Source organism: Nerophis lumbriciformis, linkage group LG10 (genome assembly GCF_033978685.3).
Source record: "Nerophis lumbriciformis linkage group LG10, RoL_Nlum_v2.1, whole genome shotgun sequence".
NCBI classification, from domain to species: Eukaryota; Metazoa; Chordata; class Actinopteri; order Syngnathiformes; family Syngnathidae; genus Nerophis; species Nerophis lumbriciformis.
In genome coordinates, this window is record NC_084557.2 from 16,224,966 (window position 1) to 16,241,771 (window position 16,806).

General features: G+C 37.9%; 1 protein-coding gene across 1 annotated transcript; it reads right to left on the bottom strand.

Annotated features, from left to right (window-relative positions):
* Window positions 1–7,305: 7,305 nt before the first annotated feature.
* Window positions 7,306–16,786, bottom strand: agk (acylglycerol kinase). The gene is made up of 14 exons (XM_061969319.2): window positions 16,513–16,786; window positions 16,399–16,438; window positions 16,173–16,252; window positions 16,026–16,101; window positions 14,054–14,179; window positions 13,887–13,981; window positions 13,640–13,709; window positions 13,458–13,537; window positions 13,322–13,379; window positions 8,565–8,712; window positions 8,399–8,496; window positions 8,231–8,301; window positions 8,075–8,159; window positions 7,306–7,982 (listed from the first exon to the last, which is right to left on the bottom strand). The coding sequence occupies exons 1-14, from the start codon at window positions 16,620–16,622 to the stop codon at window positions 7,848–7,850; spliced, it is 1,272 nt and encodes a 423-aa protein (XP_061825303.1). The 5' UTR covers window positions 16,623–16,786; the 3' UTR covers window positions 7,306–7,847.
* Between the last annotated feature and the right edge of the window lie 20 nt (window positions 16,787–16,806).

Genomic DNA, 16,806 nt, shown 5'->3' on the forward strand with positions numbered 1-16,806 from the left:
GCTGCTGCCCCCGCGACCAGACCTCGGATAAGCAGAAGAAGATGGATGGATGGATGGATGGATGGATGGAATTATTATTTTTTTAAATCTGTCCTTTCTCATCCATTTCCTAGTGCTTGTTACTCTCGATGTCTCCTAGCCGCTCAGGAAAATTGTTATGTCTAAAAATGCATTTTTTCATTGATAATGTGACATCAAGGGCGCACTCTTTCAGTCAATTAGTGCACGAGGAATATATATACACATACATATACATACATGTATTTACATATATACATATATACATACACACATATAAATATATATATACATATACATATATACACATATATACAAATATGCATATACACATATATACTGTACATTCATATACATATGTACATACACACACATATATATATATATAAGAATGAAAAGACCCGGAAGTACGACAAAGCATACATAGCCTTTTGGATTCACCATAAGTAAGTAGGAAATGAGGAAAGGCGGGTGTGTGTTTTATGCCATCTACTACACTTTGTATCATCCTATCTCTTTGAGATGCCTTTTTCTGCTGTTGCTGCAATAAAAAAACAGTATAGATCTAATCTTAATACAGAGGACGATACAACAGCGTTTTGTTCAGGAGAGAACACACAGAAGCTGATACAAAAATTAAGAGAAGAAATACCACTAGTTTGACAAAAACAGACTATCCTTAAACCTCGGTAAAACTAAAATAATCTTATTTGGTAACAGTATAAGGAAAGTAAAACACAAATACAAATAGACGGAATAGACGTTGAAAGAGTAAATGAAATAACATTGTAGGTGTATTGATTGATGATAAAATGAACCGAAAATCTCATGTAGAAATATACAACATAAGGTGGCAAGACATACATCCATAATGAATAAAGCAAAATATGGTTTGGACCAGAAATTACTTTATATTCTTTACTGCTCTCTAGTCTTACCATATCTGCGTTGTTGTGCAGAAATATGGGGAAATAACTACAAAAGTATGCTTCAGTTATTAACCGTGTTACAAAAAAGATTGATTAGAATAATACATCATGTTGGATTTAGAGAAGACTCAAACCCATTATTTACTGAATCAAAAAAATTGATATTCCCCGACATACTGAATTTGCAAACAGCTAAAAGTATGCACAAAGTCAACTATAACTTGCTACCCAAGAACGTCCAACAATTATTCTCAACAAAAAAGGAGAAATAAAACTTCTTAGAAAAATTGTATTTAAAACCTTTGTATGCACATACAACACTTAAAACTTTTAGCATATCGGTATGTGAAATTTAATTATGGAATGGATTAAGCAAATAATATAAACAATGTACTAATATGATCCAATTTTAATGAATGTGCATCATTGCATTTACTTTCCCTGAACATTTAATTTTCCCAAAATACAATTTTAAAAAGCTTGATATATATATATATATATATATATATATATATATATATATATATATATATATATATATATATATATATATATATATATATATATATATATTACATATATAGCCCGGCCACCGGCCAAATTGTTTTAACCCAATGCGGTCCCCGAGTCAAAAAGTTTGGGGACCCCTGCTGTAGTGTAAAACATGGATATTAGACGACACTAACATAAACACTAACATTGGCTTATTTTGTCCGAAGACTCTAATCATCTTCAGAAAAGACACACAACAAGTTCCCTCGGATTCGCTCTGACCAGCAGACAGAAGGCATGTAAAGTGACCAATCAGAAAGGTTGCTGGCTTGTGTATTTAATGCTTGCCCCTAAGGGCCCAAAAGGTGGAGAAGAGAAAGACACACTGCGGCAAAAAAGTCTGCGTGTGCAGGTAGCAGAGTGTGCTATTCAAGCGCAAGGATTTTGGCACTTTGGGTAAATTTTTTTTTTGTGACACAAACCAAAAAGCTCCGTTTTACCCATTCACAAACAAAAGCTTTTGTGTCAAATGATTGCATATTTGCAACCCACTGGCACGGATACATTCCAGTCCTCCTGCTTGGTGTTGCTATGATATGCTGTGATGCATCATTTCTGACCCCCCCCCCCCCCCCCCCCCCCCCCCTCCTCCTCCAGGGGTAGATCTAGCTTTTAGCTAGCGTACCCCCATCTATGACTGTGTAAGCACTCTTTAACTCTGTTCTGTGAGCCTGCAAGTGGTTTGGTGTGTTTGTTGTGGCTGTTAATACCTTTTTTTTTACTAAAACAACAAACCAGATCTTTTAAGAGGGCCCATGATGGAGCGCCAAGGAGATCCTCTTTCTGTGTGACAAAGTTCTCTTTGTCAACTTTGTTCTGGGAGAAGCTGAAGAGAAGCTTTAACCTTCCGTATTGGAATGCAGACACACACACACACACACACACGCCATCTCCCCCTGCTTCGCTCCTTTCATCACCGTCTCATTGAGAGAGCCTGAGTCTGGTGTGGGACCAAGTGTGTGTTTGAACACTGCTGGCAGAGTGGAGATGGTAATCCATCACATGGCCAGTGTGGATGATGAGTTTGTTCCATGTTGGAACACTGAGGCTGGAGATAAAATGTAATTGAATTCTTATTAGCCTCTGGCAAAATGAGAGGAAGATTTCTATCGGCCTTTATTGTGGTTCCACCCTCCCCTCCATGCTTCCTCAATTGGTTTTTATTATACAGTAAGTGCAATTTCTATTGTATACAAAAGAAGAAAATGTTTATTTTGAAATGGGGCCTTAAGGAAATGTGATCCTCTGTTATGTGAACCGTGTTAACAGACACATCTGAATGATCTGCTGTTGCCTTGGACCCGTCTCGGACACACTATCAAACCTCCAACGTTATTTGCGTTACAGGTGTACGTTAACTGTCGTAGGGAGTGTAAATACATACTAATAGTCTTTGTTGAGTTGTTCACTCATGCATACCAGCTTTAGCGACGGTTGTTGTTGGTACAGCGAGTCACTCTGAATGTTCGAGACAGCAAAAGTATCGCACACATGCAAATAGTCTACGTTCTCTACTTGAGTGTATATCGAGAATAGTCACAGTAACTAATGTAAACCACAGTCAAAGTCCTTAATATTCACTTGAACACTAAAGCATGAGCAGCTGTTCCTTTCGTTGTACTGCCTTTGTAAGACAATAAATCATTGATTCAGTCAAATCAAATTGTTTGATCTGCTTGTGTCGTCAATTCATTACAGACTCTATGTCTGTGCCATTCCTTTGTCAGATAAAATAAGGAACTATACAATAGAAAGGACACTTAAATATACAAAACCCAAAGCCAGTGAAGTTGGCACGTTGTGTAAATCGTAAATAAAAACAGAATAAAATGATTTGCAAATCCTTTTCAACTTGTATTCAATTGAATAGACTGCAAAGACAAGATATGTAATGTTCGAACTGAGAAACTTAATCTTTTTTTGCAAATAATCATTAACTTAGAATTTAATGACTGCAACACATTGCAAAAAAAGTTGGCAAACGGGCATTTTTACCGCTGTGTTACATGGCCTTTCCTTTTAACAACACTCAGTAAACGTTTGGGAACTGAGGAGACCAATTTTTGAAGCTTTTCAGGTGGAATTATTTCCCATTCTTGCTTGATGTACAGCTTAAGTTGTTCAACAGTCCGGGGTCTCCGTTGTGGTATTTTAGGCTTCATAATGCGCCACACATTTTCAATGGGAGACAGGTCTGTACTACAGGCAGGCCAGTCTAGTACCCGCACTCTTTTACGATGAAGCCACGCTGTTGTAACACGTGGCTTGGCATTGTCTTGCTGAAATAAGCAGGGGCGTCCATGATAACGTTGCTTGGATGGCAACATACGTTGCTCCAAAACCTGTATGTACCTTTCAGCATTAATGGCGCCTTCACAGATGTGTAAGTTACCCATGCCTTGGGCACTAATACACCCCCATACCATCACACATGCTGGCTTATGAACTTTGCGCCTATAACAATCTGGATGGTTCTTTTCCTCTTTGCTCTGGAGGACACAACATCCACATTTTCCAAAAACAATTTGAAAAGTGGACTTTTTCACTTTGCATCAGTCCATCTTAGATGAGCTCGGGCCCAGTGAAGCCGGCAGCGTTTCTGGGTGTTTTTGATAAATGGCTTTCGCTTTGCATAGTAGATTTTTAACTTGCGCTTACAGATGTAGCGATGAACTGTAGTTACTGACAGTGTTTTTCTGAAGTGTTCCTGAGCCCATGCGGTGATATCCTTTACACACTGATGTCGCTTTTTGATGCAGTTCTGCCTGAGGGATCGAAGGTCCGTAATATCATCGCATTTGTGCAGTGATTTCTCTAGATGCTCTGAACCTTTATAGCTGGTTGAGAAATGTTCTTAAATTGTTCGACAATTTTCTCACGCATTTGTTGACAAAGTGGTGACCCTCGCCCCATCCTTGTTTGTGAATGACTGAGCATTTCAAGGAAGCTTCTTTTATACCTAATCATGGCAACCACCTGTTCCCAATTAGCCTGTTCACCTGTGGGATGTTCCAAATAAGTCTCTGATGAGCATTCCTCAACTTTCTCAGTCTTTTTTGCCACTTGTGCCAGCTTTTTTGAAACATGTTGCAGACATCAAATTCCAAATGAGCTCATATTTGCACAAAATAACAGTTTTCCAGTTCAAATGTTAAGTATCTTGTCTTTGCAGTCTATTCAATTGAATATAGGTTGAAATGGATTTGCAAATTATTGTATTTTGTTTTTATTTTTTACGATTTACAAAACGTGCCAACTTCACTGGTTTTCATGTTTCATTCATGTTGCCTACAAAGAATCGCAGCTCCCCAGTGCCAGCAGCCCTTATGCAGCTTGACACTATGACATGGCAGCTATCTTGCCACTTATTTATGTTGGCAGCCTATATGTCCGGCCCAGGGCATAAAGGTTATATGTGGTTGTTCAGGGCCGTCCACGTGCTCATAGCCTGGGCTTTTGTAAAGGTTTGAAAAAGTGTTGCTTTAATTTAAATCCTTCAGTTATAAAATACATTGTAATAAAGAGTAAAGACAAAGTCAGTTTTACTGTCGAAAGTTCAAAAATAAGGTTGTTTGAGTCAAATTAAGAATTTGTAACTCAACCTAGACCCCTTTTTAAAAATGCAAAATGGTAGCCGTATATGTGTTGTTTAAAATAATGGCGATATATAACTTTTACTAGTAAGGAGTAATTTTTTAGTTCTACACTGCAAATACTGAAATCTAAGTAAGATTAAATATCTCAAATAAGGGTGATATTTGCTTATTTTCTGTCTGATAAGATAATTCTTCTCACTAAGCAGAGTTTATGTTAGAGTGTTTTACTTGTTTTAAGGATGTTGGTCCTAAATGATCTCAGTAAGATATTACAGCTTGTTGCTGAGATTTGATGACCTATATTGAGTAAAACATGCTTGAAACTAGAATATCAACTGATGCAAAGCTGTGTCATCAACACTCACAAGTATAAAACTACTTTTTTAAAGTAATCATTTCTTACTTCAAGCATGAAAAAAAATCATGATGCTGAGCGCATATCATTATGTCAAGATAATGGCACTCGCATTTACTTAATTTAAGAATATTTTTCAACATATTGAGCAAAAAGGTCTCTTTTTTTTTTTACCAAGAAAAGTGCACTTGTTATTAGTGAGAATATACTTATTTTAAGGTATTTTTGGGTTCATTGAGGTTAGCTAATTTTACTTGTTTTGGAAAGTCTTGACAAGCCGAATTTTCTTGTTCTATTGGCAGATAATTTTGCTTAGTTCAAATAAAATACCCCACTTTTTTTTTTTTTCTTCTTGTTTTTGAACACTGACTTTTTGCAGTGTATGTACAGTCCAGGCCAAAAGTTTGGACCCACCTTCTCATTCATGTCTTTATTTTCATGACATTTACATGTAGATTGTCACTGAAGGCATCAAAACTATGAATGAACACACTGCTTTGCACACTCTTGGCATTCTCTCGATGAGCTTCAAGAGGTAGTCTAAAATGGTTTTCCCTTCACAGGTTTGCTTGAAGCTCATCGAGAGAATGCCAAGAGTGTGCAAAGGGTGGCTATTTTGAAAAAACTAGAATATAAACATGTTTTCAGTTATTTCACCTTTTTTTGGTTAAGTACATAACTCCACATGTGTTCATTCATAGTTTTGATGCCTTCAGTGACAATCTACAATGTAAATAGTCATGAAAATGAAGAAAACACATTGAATGAGAAGTTGTGTCCAAACTTTTGGCCTGTACTGTACGTTCGCCGTGACCGTTACATTTTTATGGAATTGGCACACTACTTTGTTGTATGTCATCATGACAGTGTCAGAAGCACATCAAGTTCAATGCAGGAAATATCTTTTTACTAATGAACGCAACAATCAGCACCACACTAAAATTAACTGGATATCATACAGGAACAGGGAACATCACACAGCAAACAACGCACACGCAAACACATACGCACACTACTACCACTATGTGGAAATAATGAACAACAAATCAACAATTGAAGCGACAAGCTTGTAATCTCTACAATATCCCCTTTGTCTACAAGGAGACAAGATAGCCATCGAAGCACATTCAGTCGATTTATTACCCAGAGGTATAGCACAATCCAGTGACAAGATTCAACACAGCTGCCATCCCACAAGAGCTAACAAACACACTTCAGGCAACGTTTCTTTGTCTGTCTCTCTCGCTGATGTAACACGTCACTTAGCAACAGACACATACGCACACACTCTGCCTTCATGAAACGTCGTTCAACTGCATATGCCAGAGATTTAATCTTTTTTTTAAAGTAATGCAATAAGTACTTCCCTCTTAATTAATCACATTTATTAGAGTGATTCCTTTATTAATTACTTTTTTGGCAAAGTAATGAGTAGCTATAATGACTTACTTTTTCAAAGTATTTTCCAAATTTGTGAAATTACTTTAAAAAACTAACTCAACACAGATGTCATAATATCATCAAAACTCTAACATAGCGCTGACATTTGGGAATAGAAGGTAAAACATATAATAAATCTAAGTTTCACATTTGTATCTCATGGGACATAATTGTGATGCATTCAAGGAACCTTAATTAAAGGTTGAAATATAGTGACTACTTTTTTTTAAGAAATGTGAGTCTTAACCTCCAGTTGATGCACTAATAATAATTATAATGATGTATTATCCACTAATGAATGATAATCCTACATGAATCAGGATATTTCTCACACTACAGTAGGAAGTTGAGGTATACTTGACATATTAAAACTTACATTCTGGCTACTTTATCATAAAAATGTAAAAAAACTAGGAAAGATGAATATTTTTTTAATCGCCTGGGAGTCTTAACAAGCCACTCAAACATGTTATGAGTACAGCACAGCAATTATTTGTTTCTGTCTTTGCCGTTTTAACATGTTAATGAGTTGTTTCAACATATTCAGTGTCAAGTATTAACCCCCTTTGGATGTTACAGACTTGTATTGCTTTAATAAATGAAATCATGGTCAATTTAGTTTTGCATTTTCACAAGAATTTGCAAATGAAGCATATAACAATAATAAATCATTTTGCAAAGCACTGTAAATAATTAATGTTTTTATTCAGGCTTTAACCACATGATTATATAGTAAACCTGAGCTTTATTGTATAATAGTTAACTGACAAACATAAGAGGTCATTTATTTCACATGAAGTTGTTAAGACAATGATATTGGTATTTGTCATACAAAATGTAAAACATGAACAGATAAAATAAGAATCTTTTAATTTATGGTCAATGAGTTAAAATTGCAGCAAAAGACGTGTGTTCTGTTATTTTTGTCTCCAATTCAAAATAGTGTTATTTCCTTCTTTATTGCATCTGTGACAGAAGCTGCTGTCTGCGCTCTGCGCTCATGAAAAATTGCAGTTTCCGTGGCAACAGTCTTATCTCCACAGGCATGGCCTCGTAGTCCTCGTTGTCGATGCTGTAAAAGCCGCCGGCGCCCTGCCGGGTGACAACGCAAAGGTGAGCATGACTTTGCATGTTGTTGCATCAACATAAAACCTTCTTGAAAGCGTATTTGGATGACCTCTGACCTCTTGCAGCTTCAGCTGGCAAACACTGGCCTCTATTTGTGTGCAGTTTTCCGTGAACACAGCTGGGTCCTGATGTTTTTTGTTTCTGCGAGGACAGACATTTATGTATTTTCTTTGCACTACATTGCATTGTTCAGTGTAAAGAGTGAAACTAACCCGACGGTGATGAATTCGCCCACAGTCAAGTTGTCTGACTCTGCGCAGATCATCATGGAATCATTAATTCGCTGCAAGTTCACATAAAAAAAAGAGAACATTTTAAGTCTCAGTGCTGAACAATTCAAAGCAACGCCAAATAACATCTTATTTAAATATGATACTGACGCGCTCAACAGGGTTTTTGTTGTGCGTTTGAATAAACAGCTCGACGGACGACAGCTTCTGCTCCTTCCAGTGCTCTGGTTCTTCCGCTTTCGGCGCCTCTGAACACGCACATTATCGCATTAAGCGGTGTTAAAACTCTGAAAGCACACCTGCGGGGACACCATACCTTCAAGGGGCGGATTCCAGTAGTTCTTCAGCCTGCGGACGATGCGATGGAGAAGATTGGGTCTCGGGGGCTTATGAAGGGGCAAGTCAGGGGGCCGCAGGGTGGGAGGCAGGTAGTCAATTGAGACTTCACGGACTAAAGGCCACTCCTAGAAAACAATATCACAAAAACATCATCCACATTACCGTCATTTGGTATTAGTATTATTGAATATGTTGGGAGAAATGGACATTTCATTTTCTAATGCTTATCGTGGTAAGTTGTTTAGTGTCGAAACAATGCCAAAATCCTTGCACGTAAAAAAACCGCATTGCGCGTGCGTGGTGACCCTTGCGCTGTGTCTTTTAGCTCGTGCTCGGAATAGGTATGCGCTCGCAATGTGTATTTTTCCTTTCTCCACTCGCTCAATATTTTTGGCATTTAGGAGTGGGCATTGAATGGACGGCCCAGCAACTCCCCTTCTTTTTGATTGGTCACTTTAAACACATAAGGCCTGATATACTAAAGGTTTGCATGTACAAACCCCGTTTCCATATGAGTTGGGAAATTGTGTTAGATGTAAATATAAACGGAATACAATGATTTGCAAATCATTTTCAACCCATATTCAGTTGAATGCACTATAAAGACAACATAACTTTTTTTTTTTTTTTGCAAATAATAATTAACTTAGAATTTCATGGCTGCAACACGTGCCAAAGTAGTTGGGAAAGGGCATGTTCACCACTATGTTACATGGCCTTTCCTTTTAACAACACTCAGTAAACGTTTGGGAACTGAGGAGACACATTTTTTAAGCTTCTCAGGTGGAATTCTTTCCATTCTTGCTTGATGTACAGCTTAAGTTGTTCAGCAGTCCGGGGGTCTCCGTTGTGGTATTTTAGGCTTCATAATGCGCCACACATTTTCAATGGGAGACAGGTCTGGACTACAGGCAGGCCAGTCTAGTACCCGCACTCTTTTACTATGAAGCCACGTTGATGTAACACGTGGCTTGGCATTGTCTTGCTGAAATAAGCAGGGGCGTCTATGGTAACATTGCTTGGATGGCAACATATGTTGCTCCAAAACCTGTTATGTACCTTTCAGCATTAATGGCGCCTTCACAGATGTGTAAGTTACCCATGTCTTGGGCACTAATACACCCCCATACCATCACGAATGCTGGCTTTTCAACTTTGCGCCTATAACAATCCGGATGGTTCTTTTCCTCTTTGGTCCGGAGGACACGACGTCCACAGTTTCCAAAAACAATTTGAAATGTGGACTCGTCAGACCACAGAACACTTTTCCACTTTGTATCAGTCCATCTTAGATGAGCTCAGGCCCAGCGAAGCCGACGGCGTTTCTGGGTGTTGTTGATAAACGCTTTTCGCCTTGCACAGGAGAGTTTTAACTTGCACTTACAGATGTAGCGACCAACTGTAACTACTGACAGTGGGTTTCTGAAGTGTTCCAGAGCCCATGTGGTGATATCCTTTACACACTGATGTCGCTTGTTGATGCAGTACACCCTGAGGGATCGAAGGTCACGGGCTTAGCTGCTTACGTGCAGTGATTTCTCCAGATTCAATGAAACCTTTGATGATATTACGGAGCGTAGATGGTGAAATCCCTAAATTACTTGCAATAGCTGGTTGAGAAAGGTTTTTCTTAAACTGTTCAACAATTTGCTCACGCATTTGTTGACAAAGTGGTGACCCTCGCCCCATCCTTGTTTGTGAATGACTGAGCATTTCATGGAATCTACTTTTATACCCAATCATGGCACCCACCTGTTCCCAATTAGCCTGGACACCTGTGGGATGTTCCAAATAAGTGTTTGATGAGCATTCCTCAACTTTATCAGTATTTATTGCCACCTTTCCCAACTTCTTTGTCACGTGTTGCTGGCATCAAATTCTAAAGTTAATGATTATTTGCAACAACAAAAAAAATGTTTATCAGTTTGAACATCAAATATGTTGTCTTTGTAGCATATTCAACTGAATATGGGTTGAAAATGATTTGCCAATCATTGTATTCCGTTTATATTTACATCTAACACAATTTCCCAACTCATATGGAAACGGGGTTTGTACTAAAACACGTGCAAAATTGATAGTACACAGAAAAGCTGATCTAAACATGTGTGCGGGGGCTTGCGTCTCTTAAGGGAGCAGAATGGTTTTATTTATAATTTCTTTGTATAGTGTCTGTCGTCATGAATATGCACAATATATGCTGATCATCACAAACAACCATATACTGGGAGAAGAAGATGGAATGCTAATCATTTAGCACTCGCCATGTGAACAATCAAAGCTGAAACTGTTCTGCGGGCGCCATTTTGCATCTTAATTTAACACGCCTGAAATCTGCGTGCAAACTAGCACAGTTATGCACACAGCTGTGAGTAAGGATGTGATAGCGCAGCAAAGACAGACGAGGACATACATCATTACAATGTATCTCCTATATGGAAAAAAAGTGTTTTTCAATATGCATTTTCATGCGTTTGGATCATTCCAGATGCATGAATACGCTGCGATGCTGTGATTGTCCACTGCCTCCCTACAGAGCGCTATAAATAAGTTTCCGTTTTTTGTGGACCTTATTGTAGTGCACCAATAAATTCTACATCTGAGTCTGTTTATTTTGTCGTATTGTTTATGTCTGATGTTGGTGCTGTCTTATATTTCTGCTTTTTATGGACCTTGTTAGATACCATCAACCTGCCGGAGATTACAGATGGAAATTAGCCTTTGGCTACAATCTGGCATATTTATACATTCATTCATGTGCATTGTCCCACGTAACACAAAGTATCTGTATCAGGTTATAGATTGCAATTCTATCTTGCAGGAAACATATTACAGATTATAGATGTGTGCTCCGAGTTCAACAACATCGCACACAGGTTGGAGAGCATAATAACATAATTGTGGAGGAAACTGAGTGTTTCCATGGGCACATACTGCCAGTATTACATGCAAAAACCTTTTTCAAATAAGGCGGCGGTCTGCATTAGTTATAAATTGCACACACAGTCTTAGATCACATGCTCACTAATAGTACACACAGTTTTATAGTTTGCGCACACTATTTAAAGGGGAACATTAACACCAGACCTATGTAAGCGTCAATATATACCTTGATGTTGCAGAAAAAAGACCATATATTTTTTTAACCTATTTCCGAACTCTAAATGGGTGAATTTTGGCGAATTAAACGCCTTTCTATTATTCGCTCTCGGAGCGATGACGTCACATCGGGAAGCAATCCGCCATTTTCTCAAACACCGAGTCAAATCAGCTCTGTTATTTTTCGACTGTTTTCCGTACCTTGGAGACATCATGCCTCGTCGGTGTGTTGTCGGAGGGTGTAACAACACGAACAGGGACGGATTCAAGTTGCACCAGTGGCCCAAAGATGCGAAAGTGGCAAGAAATTGGACGTTTGTTCCGCACACTTTACCGACAAAAGCTATGTTACGACAGAGTTGGCAAGAATGTGTGGATATCCTGCGACACTCAAAGCAGATGCATTTCCAACGATAAAGTCAAAGAAATCTGCCGCCAGACCCCCATTGAATCTGCCGGAGTGTGTGAGCAATTCAGGGACAAAGGACCTCGGTAGCACGGCAAGCAATGGCGGCAGTTTGTTCCCGCAGACGAGCGAGCTAAACCCCCTGGATGTCTTGGCTCACACCGTCCCAAGATGATCAAGAGAAGAATATCGACCCTAGCTTCCCTGGCCTGCTGAAATGAGGGTATGTCTACAGAATATATTAATTGATGAAAATTGGGCTGTCTGCACTCTCAAAGTGCATGTTGTTGCCAAATGTATTTCATATGCTGTAAACCTAGTTTATAGTTGTTAGTTTCCTTTAATGCCAAACAAACACATACCAATCGTTGGTTAGAAGGCGATCGCCGAATTCGTCCTCGCTTTCTCCCGTGTTGCTGGCTGTCGTGTCGTTTTCATCGGTTTCGCTTGGATACGGTTCAAACCGATATGGCTCAATAGCTTCAGTTTCTTCTTCAATTTCGTTTTCGCTACCTGCCTCCACACTACAACCATCCGTTTCAATACATGCATAATCTGTTGAATCGCTTAAGCCGCTGAAATCCGAGTCTGAATCCGAGCTAATGTCGCTATAGCTTGCTGTTCTATGCGCCATGTTTGTTTTGTGTTGGCTTCACTATGTGACGTCACAGGAAAATGGACGGGTGTATATAACGATGGTTAAAATCAGGCACTTTGAAGCTTTTTTTTAGTGATATTGCGTGATGGGTAAAATTTTGAAAAAAACTTCGAAAAATAAAATAAGCCACTGGGAACTGATTTTTAATGGTTTTAACCCTTCTGAAATTGTGATAATGTTCCCCTTTAACGTGTGGAATTTCGATCTTAGTAGAAACAGTTTCCTGGTCAGAGCCAGGACTCACTATGCTCGCAAGCATGAGTGTCTTTTTTTTATATGCAAGGATTTTAGCACTGTTTTGGGAATTTTTTTGTATATCATTTTTTTTATATAATTTCTTTGTAATAGTATCTATTCTAATAAAAGAAGGTGAAAATATAACATCTATTTGCGGCAGCATCGGACAAAGTTATGTTTAAGTTTCATGTTTGTATCTCATGAAACATAACTGTGGTGCGTTCAAGGAACCCTAATTACAAAAAAAATATGTAGAACCCGAGAAAATCAATTCTCCTGCAAGATATGCTAATCGAATCTAATTTTCTTGGATAAATAAAAATCATAAAATTACCCTAAGGGTCCTGAACCAATGAGCAGCGTTTGTCTTCAGGGGTCCAAGATACCAATATCTGTGTAAAAAAAAAAAGGGCAATGTTTAAATTTAAAAAAATATATACAATTTGGGTGACAAAAATACAAAAGCGTACTTGCTAACAGTTGCAGACACATCTCTAAAAGCACCCCATCGCAGTCCCATCAGTGCAAAGACGGGCTTCTCTGTCTCCCCCTTTGTATGTAAACACACACACACTTGACCATCCCAATTCCTCTCTAAACAGCATGATTAGTAATTAATAATCTACTTAAAAGACAAAAAACTGTTTCTCACTTTGATTTGCAGGACATCCAGAGGCACAGTTTCTCCCTTTAAGATGGACAGTGTTGCTGATGTAATGTCCCTGTGCAAAAGTATATAATTATTAATTCCAACTTTGCTCAATTTGTATCGTTACATCTGACAAATCTATTAGAGCATTTTAAATGTGACTTTTTTTTTTGCATGACCAAATCATTCTGAGGTGAAAGTCAACCCCCACTCTATTTCATTGGTGATTCGGACGTTCTCGGATACTCACTTGACCTTGTTGTCACTGACAACGTGAAGACCGGCACTCATGGAGTTTTGGGAGCCAAGTGGAATGAATCCAATTGGTGCGTGTCTGAATGTGTCCTGTCCACAAAAATATTGACATGTATCTATAAAGTACAAAGACAACAGCAGCTTATATCAGAGTCAACCCACTTGGTCGGACCTCCGCAGTAAACCTGTGACCACTTCCTGAAGAGTGCCATCCCCTCCAGCGACAATCAACAGGTCCGTGTGTTCAACCAGATCCATCATTTTTTTGGCTTGACCTTCATAATCTGTCTATAGAGAAATAAACGTTATGTCCTACTTTCCACATGGATGCATACTACTTTGACTACCAGTATTCAGTAAAACCCTGCCACACAGGACCCCAACATCTCACACCTATGTCATATTGTTGCACACACGTATGCTGTATTATTAGTCTCTGCATTTTATGCTTTATTATCACATATTTACAAGTGATTATTGTTGACTTAGGGTGAATTAAATGGGTTTTCTGTGAAAGATTTGCCTATTTGAGTTGAGTTTGTGTTTATTTCAAACATGCATGCATGCATACAACATGATACATCACAATTTCCAGGTTCTCTATTCAACATGTTCGAAAAGGAGTAGGAAGAAGCAGAGCTTATTTAATCCGACCCCTTTTCTTTTACATAGCAGTTGCTAAAACTTTTGTTCACTTCCTGTTCTCACTTTATTCACAATATACTCTATAAGTGATAATAAAAATAAATAATTAATAATGAGTGAAGTAAGTTATATTTCATATGGTGAGATAAGTAAAATCATCTACAAAATGAATGGATGGATGAAATAAATTCAGAATGTTTATCTTGGTTCTTCTTCTTTGTACTTTGTAAACACTTTAAGTTTGAAGAGTTTCCTGAAGTGGATCATATTAGTACATTGTTTGATTTATTTGCTTAATCCATTCCATAATTGAATTCCACATACTGATATACTGAAGGTCTTAAGTGTTGTACGTGCGTACAAATGTTTTAAATTACATTTTCTCTAAGATTATATTTCTCCTCTTGTGTTGAGAAGAATTGTTGTATGTTATTTGGTAGCAGATTGTAGTGTGCTTAGTGTGTCATTTTAGCTGTTTGCAAATTCACTATGTTGTGGAATTTCAGTATTTTCGATTCAATGAATAAAGGGTTTGTATGTTCTCTATATCCAACATTATGTATTATTTTAACTGATCTTTTTTGTAACACGGTTAAAGAATGGAGTGTACTTTTGTAGTTATTTCCCCATATTTCTGCACAATAACTCAGATATGGTAACACTAGGGAGCAGTAGAGAATATGGAGTGATTTCTGGTCTAGAACAGGGGTGTCAAACTCATTTTAGATTGGGGGCCACTTGGAGAAATATCTACTCCCAAGTGGGCCGAACTGGTAAAATCACGGCACGATAACTTAAAAAAAAAAGACAACTTCAGATTGTTTTCTTTGTTTAAAAATAGAACAAACACATTCTAAAATTGTACAAATCATAATGTTGTTGTTTTTTTTTTTTTTACACTTGCATGTTGCGGTTAATCGTAGATATATTTTATTTGTCGTTATTTATATTTTCTGAATAAATTATGTGATAATATTCATCTGTCAACTCATTGGTGTTAATTCTCAATCCATCAAGATAAAAATATTATATAAAAATCAAATTACAGTATGTTATTTATGTAGTTTGATAATTTTCCTCGGTTGATGTACTAACGTGGTTTATTTTGTACATATGTAGCATCATCTACAAATATACAAAGAATTGCTATTGCAACTTCCAGTGGACACATTTAGAACAGCTGTTTCTTCCATTCAAAAATTTCAGGTTAATTTCTATACTTAGTAAAATCATCCTGCGGGCCGGATAAAACCTGTTCGCGGGCCTGATCCGGCCCTCGGGCCGTACCTTGGACACCCCTGGTCTAGAACATGTTTTGCTTTATTCATTCATTATTGACGTGTTTCTTGCTACTTTATGTATTTTTGGAACGACAAAGAAGCACGAAAGGGTATTTTCCCATCTAATTCAAAAAAATATGTTGCAAATCTGCAAATAGGCATATTGAATGGCGAACAGGCGGGGATCCACTGTATAAAAAATTTAATACCTTCACCACTGTAACCTCAAAGCCAGCCAGATGTAAAATAGGGGCAGCATTCTTTTCAAACAAACTGTTGGCTTTCCTATGGGAAACGGAATTATTATGCAGATTAAACAGTTGATACAGAGTTATATTATAATAAATCGTCCTTACCCATTACATGCTGCAGGGTTCAAGATCACGGTAGCTTTCTTTAAGCGCTCTTGAGGCGCAATTAGCTGACGTCCAAATTCCTGAAAATACATTAAAATCATCCATCCATCCATTTTTCTACCGCTTGTCCCTTTCGGGGTCGCTGGAGCCTATGATTTTTTTTTTTCAAATTACATGTGGTTAATATGCAGTTAAAGAGTCATTCATTAGAACATTGTTTACTTACCCTAGCCTCTAGACAGGCCTCTCGCCTCAGAATATTCTCACTAAAAAGACAAAATGAACCCAATTTAAGACAGATATTTGGGTTATTATTGATCCAAGTGGTGTTGGTACCTACCAGTGTTTACCATAAAGCCAGTGGCCTCCGTAAGCAAGGACGCACACAGCAAATGTAGACTTCTTCCAATGATTTCGCAAAGTCCGAAACAGTTTCACAACCCGTGCCATTATGTCATTAATTACTAATATTATATATTAATCATTTTAGGATTAACGAATCCAAGACAAGTCTAGAAAATATGTTTTACATTCAGTGGTCACCGCTTCCTGCAAATGTCACGGCGTTGCTTATCTGGTGTTGCACCAAAATAGTACGGGTAGACATAAAACGTAACACATATTGTTCCCCTGA